We start from the raw sequence: 6,719 nt of genomic DNA on the forward strand, positions 1-6,719 counted from the left end.
CTGGCTTTTGATTCGCATATAAAGCAAATGCAAATGACATAAAAGAATGTGTAGATCCAGGATCAATCAAAATACGAGCATTTCTATCAAAAATAGACAACATACCCATGATAACATCTGGTGAATCCTCTGGCGCCTACTGAGTCATAGAAAAAACCTTGCCCTGGGTCTTCGGTCGTCCTGCCTGCCCTTTTGATTTTGTACCACTACCGCTTGCGATATTAGACTGGGCCACATTGTTTGTACCTGCTCTATTAGCTGAATCATCTCTCTGGGTCTGATTCTATCTTGTACTACCAGCACTTTGCTGAGGAAACATCCTATGTGCCATGCCACCCTCCTGAACTTCTTGGCCACAGCGATAGCAAACACCAACTCCATTGAACTTTAAACACTCTCTAGGATGAGATCTTCCACATAATTGGTAAGAAGAAAATCTGGCACTATTAGAACTCTCTTCCCTGTCTTGGAGTAAATGATCTCTGGAAAGAATAATAAGTATAATTACGACTGGCCAATGGCTATTGTACAGTACTGGGACTAAATCTAGGACCCTGACTTGCTCGGAGTCGAGATTTGAATTGACTTGAACTAGACATACCAGGTCGAAATCCTTTATTGTCCCTCCGTGGTGGTCTATAGCTAGAAGCACTTGCCATTGTCTGACTACTGCTTGCTCTGAACATTGTTTGTTCTTTACCACTTGGCCTATCAGAAATGCACTTTTCTACTCTCAAAGCTGATTCCACTAATTTGCCAAATTCATTCCAGCCTGCAACTGTTAATACTGACCTGATTTCTTCCCTTAACCCATTTTCAAACTGTCTGCATTTATCAATTTCGTTGCATACTAGAACTTGTCCATATTTTGAAAGTTCAATAAATTTCACCTGATATTCTGCAATGGTCATCTGGCCTTGTATTAGTTTCAGAAATTCCTCCTGCTTTGCATCTTTACAGGACCGAGGGTAATAGGCATCGTAAAAAATATGACGAAAATCTATCCAAGTAATGATGGAAGGGTCTAAATATGTGCTCCGTACCGATTGCCACCAACCATACGCACCTTCATCTAATAAGAAGGTGGCAAGACACAAGTTTCGATTGTCTGAGCAACCCATGACATCAAATACCCTCTCTATCTTTGTCATCCATGCCTGCGTAACTGCAGAATCAGCCGTGCCAGTGAACACTTTAGCTCCTAACTTTGTAGCCTTTTCAATACTAAAATCTCTGTCAGTATTACGTATAGCAGATGCAACGGCAATAACAATTCTTTCAACAGCAATAGGATCAGTTCCAATCACATTTCCCTGTCCCTGCTGTTCAGGAGGTTGGTGAACTGATTCATCTACTCTCTCGGGCTCTCTCAATTCATCTCTATCAGGAGCAATGTGAGACTGGGGCAACATATCTTGGAGCCTTCGAGTTTTGCCACCACGAGGCATGACTCACCTACAGTTATGCGTGATATGCTAAATATCAGAGTGTATGCATGCACAATGCAAACCCATGAACTCTAATGCATGCTCTGATACCAAACTGACACACCTCGTCCCGTGTAACACCACTTGATTCGGACGTGGCATGCGCCGATGATAGATACCAACTAAAAGTCGAACCCACAACCAAGGCTACTACAAATGCAATATATCACTTTTTATATATCATTTTTCTAACAAAATTTCGGCATTATCTCTCCTGTAAACAAGACTAACCAACATGTGATCAATTTCATACAAATCTCAAACTATAGCACAGCAAAATAAAGATAAGCCGAAATCTCCACTTTTACTAAGAAATACAATGAAATATACATATGGATACATAATACATAGTGAGCCCCATAACTATCTACAAGTGATGCAAAATCATATCTAGACATGAACATGTGTTCCAAAACACTGACTACATGTTCTATGAAGTGAGTCATACTAACAAACTCTATCGTGTGGTTCTTACTCCAAAATCAAGACTCAACTCCAAAAGATGCCTAGATTCTCAACTGCTGCCTGATAAGGAAAAACGTGGAAAAATATATGAGTTGATAGCTCAGTGAGTGGAGAAGTTTAAAATAAATATACTTATTAATTTTATACATTTTTATTGAAAATCAAATTCATATCATTTGATAATTCACAAGCTACCATCATGTAATTATAGCCAAAAAGTGAAATATTCACATAAGATCATAAAAATATCATCTTAAAATCATGATATAACATCAACTGATAACCATGCTATAATCTCATCACATCAAACGTGCTAAAAAATCCACCAAAAATGTACCCTCTGATTGAAATATGTAATCCGCCTCTCGGGCTAAGAACTTTCGCCACGGGCCTTTGGCCCCCTCCGTGAACAAAAGTCGGTCTTAAAGACCTTACATAATCAATTCTAGAATACGGCCAAGGCCTCTCTGTGAACTATATGTACACGATCAAGACCAATGTTAGGTCAAGACCCTCCGTGTAGGATAGAACACGGCCAAGGCCCCTCTGTGAACTAGAAGAAGTATATAATCATGGATACTTTTTTGGCCGATCTCAATATTGCATGTCTCACATACCAAACAAATCTCAATATCACATGTCTTATATACCAAGTCACAAATATGCCATAAATAATCTTTGATATTCCACATGTATCATAATAAAAGAGATTTCCATAATAACCATGTAATTCGAATACATAATTGCATATAATTGCACATATTTTAACAATATACTTAAGTTATAAATACTTTTAAAATATTTATATTTTTTCACTCATAGAACTATGTACGTTAAAATCAATTCGATTGGTACACTGTCCTGATATCCGTATCGCCACCTGAAATATAATATAATTTTTAAATCAACAATTAACTAATTTAAGTAATTTCGATAATTAAATAGGCAATACCCAAACATAATCATTTCACGTTTGGACGATTTCTACAGTCTCTTTAATAACTAAAATTAGTTTTTTTTTTTCATCTTACTTAATTTCATAGTTTATTACACTTAACCCCTTCAATAAAATTAAATTTAATCTAACAATCTAACAACTATAAAATCAAACATAAAGAAACTCAAGTCTAATAGGATAGAGCATTTAATTCCTAACACATTGGCGAATTTTTCCTTTTTTTTCTTCCTCTTTTTTTTCCCCCCCTCTTTTTCCTTTCTCTTTTTCTTCTCTGGTCCTTTTTTGAGTGCGTGTTGTGTGTTTGTTTTCTTTCAATTTGGTTTTGGTTGTGTGTGTGTGTGTATATATATATATATATATATATATATATATATATATATATATTTAATTGGATTGATTTGTTTTAGCATCCACCACCTGCCGTTTTTGTTTTTATCTTTTTGTTTTTTTTTTAAGTTTGACTTTTTTTTGTTTAATGTATTACAGTTTTTGGTGGATTTTTCATTACATTTGATGTGATGAGATTATAGCATGATTACCAGCTTATATTCATTTCATGACTCGAGATGCTATTTTATCACATTATGTGAATGTATCACGTTTTGGCTATAATTATATGATGTTATCTTGCGAGTTATTCAATGATAATGAGCTTGTTTTTTGATAAAAATGTAAAATTGAAAAGGTATAATTATTTTCGAACTTTTCCACTCACTGAGCTATTAACTCATATGTTTTCTTGTAATTTTCCTACAGGTGGAAATTTATTTTTTTTAGTTGGAAGAGCCTAATGATTTCAGAATGAGAGCCACATGACATGTTGAATATTATAACTCATATTGATGAAGCACGAAGTAAATATTTTGGGCCCATCGTATTATATTTTACATAAGCATTTGATTTTGTTGCATTTTTTGAAATAACTCATAGTTAGCCTTGGTGATAAATTTGACATCTAGTCAGCATCTATCATCGACGTACGTCACATTTCGGGTCCACTAGGGTGATTCGGGACGGGTCGTGTCAATAACCCACTACTATGTTTGACACGACCCTTCCCGAATCACATTAATGGACCCGAAACGTGACGTGCGCTGATGATAGATGCTGACTAGATGTCAAATCTATCACCAAAGCTGACTATGAGTTATTTCAAAAAATGCTACCAAATCAAATGCTTATGCAAAACATAATGCGATGCGCCCAAAATATTTACTTCGTGCTTCATGAATATGAGTTATAATATTCAACATATCGTGTGGCTCTCATTCCGAAATTATTAGGCTCTTCCAGCTGAAAATAATCAATTTCCACCTGTAGAAAAATTACGAAAAAATATATGAGTTGATAGCTCAGTGAGTGAAGAAGTTCGAAAATAATCATACTTTTTCATGTTTACATTTTTATCGAAAATCGAGTTTATATCATTGATAATTTGTAAGATAATATCAAATAATTATAGCCAAAACGTGAGACAGACATTCACATAACGTGGTAAAATATCATCTCAAGTCATGATATGAATATAAGCTGATAACCATGCTATAATCTCATCACATCAATTGTATTGAAAAATTTATCAAAAATGTACCCTCTGATTAAAATCTGTAATCCGCCCCTCGGGCTATGAACTTTCGCCACGGGCCTTTGGCTCCTCCGTGAATGAAAGAGAGTCTCAAGACCTCTGCTAATCAATTCTAGAACACGGTCAATGCCCCTTAATGAACTATATATATATACACGGTCACGACCCCTTCATCCTCAGTCGACCCCTCAGTGTAGTATAGAACACACCCAAGGTCCCTCTGTAAACTAGAAGAAGTACATAATCAAGGGTACTTTTCTAGTCGATCTCAATATCACGTCTCATATTCTAATTCACAATGTAACGTATACAATCTTTGAAATCCCACATGTATCATAATAAAAGATATTTCCATAATAATAATGTAATTCGAACACATAATTGCATATAATTGCAAATACTTTAACAATAAACTTAATTTATAAGTACTTTAAAAATATTTATATTTTCCCACTCACAATACTATGTTCGCAAAATCAACCCGGTTGGTAAGCTGTTCTGATGTCAAAATCGTCGCCTGAAATACGATATAATTTTTAAATAAACAATTAATTATTTTAAATAATTTTAATAATTAAATAGGTGATACACAAACTTAATCATTTCACGTTTAAGCAATTTCTACAATCTCTTTAATCACTAAAACTAGTTTTTCTTTCACTTTACTCAATTTCATAGTTTATTATACTTAACTCATTCAATAAAATTGAATTTAATCTAACAATCTAACAACTATAAAATCAAACATAACTTGACAATAAGTAACTTTTTACTTACCTTTCAAAATTGAGGAATCAAGCCTAATAATATAGAATACTTAATTCCTAACACGTTGGCAAAAATTTTCTATTTTTCTTCTTCTTCTTCTTCCCCTTTTTTTTCTTCCTCTTTTCTCTTCCTTTTTCTCTTTGGTACGTTTCTTGGTGTGTGTGTGTTGTGTGTGTTATAGATTTGAAATGAGATTTAGATGAGTGTAGTAATGGATTTGTTTGAGTTGTCCACCGCCTGCCCATTTGTTTTATATGTTTATTATTATTTTTTTTTTTTTTTGCATGATATGTTTGACCTTTTTTTTTTTTTAATTAAGGTATTACAAAACTCACCCCCTTAAAAGAATTTCATCCTCAAAATTCAATCGACTAAATACGGAAAAGTCGTGGATACTAAGAATGCATCTACTTTTCACTTTCCCATGTTGCTTCTTCTAAATATGATTCATCCTTAATACTTTAATCAAAGTAATTGTCTTACTACGTAAGACATGTTCCTTTTTGTCAAATATCTGATCTGATTCTTCTTTATATATAAGATTTTCTTTCAATTCTATTGATAATTGTATAGCATAAGTTAAATATAATGTCTATTTACTAAGCCTCGAACATATGGAATATAAGTTAAACCGATACCTTAAATATCATCCTAATAATCAATATGTGATATTTTCATCTTTTCTTTTCCTTTTTTTTCCCAAACCTTAGGAAAACTCAATTATTATTCCAATTTGAAGTTTAAGATACTACTTTTCATGTTCTCCAAATCTTCACCTTATGTCATAATTTAAACTATTTATTAATCACATTATTTTACTATAACAATGGTTACATATTAAGATCTAACAGCATTCTTTCGCCAATTTCGTCATATGTCTTTAGAATATTTCAATATTATATATAACCTCAATTATCGTCACTCGTGTCTAGTTTTTATATGTCAATTCTATGAAAATAAATAATTATCCAAGTTTACTTTAATTAACCAATCATAGTTGATAGAGTCTCTTTTGAACTTGTTTTCATAGTGTTTGACATTCTATCAAAAGAAGATGCACAATATAATTTAATTATATAACTTCTTACAACTAACCAAAGATAAATACTCCAAATCCACCATGTAATTAACAATATTGTCTATATATAATTTTATAAATTTATCCTATGCACTGACTATATCTTTTAAAAAGAAACTTGTAACCTTTATCAATCTATCCACAATGATTTAAATACTATTTTGTCTCCATTTCGTGTATTTGGAATCCCCAAACAAAAAATATTTGAGGGTAACCACCTCCATTCTAAATTGACAATATCTCCAAAAATTCAAATGTTCATAATTGTCTAAAATTCTAGTTATCTCCAACAAAACAATTGAGATAGCTCAATATGATTTTTTTTCTTTAATTCTATATCACCCACTAAAAATATATACACAATTTTCATTTCCATCA

General features: G+C 32.9%; 1 protein-coding gene across 1 annotated transcript; it reads right to left on the reverse strand.

The window, feature by feature from the left end:
• Positions 1-387: 387 nt before the first annotated feature.
• On the reverse strand, positions 388-1,448 carry LOC111388828. The gene is made up of 2 exons (XM_023013638.1): positions 602-1,448; positions 388-482 (listed from the first exon to the last, which is right to left on the reverse strand). Exons 1-2 carry the CDS (start codon positions 1,446-1,448, stop codon positions 388-390), a joined length of 942 nt encoding a protein of 313 aa, XP_022869406.1.
• Between the last annotated feature and the right edge of the window lie 5,271 nt (positions 1,449-6,719).

This window comes from Olea europaea, unplaced genomic scaffold (genome assembly GCF_002742605.1).
Source record: "Olea europaea var. sylvestris unplaced genomic scaffold, O_europaea_v1 scaffold531, whole genome shotgun sequence".
Classification (NCBI taxonomy): Eukaryota; Viridiplantae; Streptophyta; class Magnoliopsida; order Lamiales; family Oleaceae; genus Olea; species Olea europaea.

Bases quoted from the DNA above. Each gene is read 5' to 3' on its own strand.
- LOC111388828 (XM_023013638.1), bottom strand. From the start codon at position 1,448: ATGCCTCGTGGTGGCAAAACTCGAAGGCTCCAAGATATGTTGCCCCAG. The intron at 483-601 runs GTATGTCTAGTT...TATTCTTTCCAG, and splicing joins CAATAAAGGATTTCGACCTG to AGATCATTTACTCCAAGACA.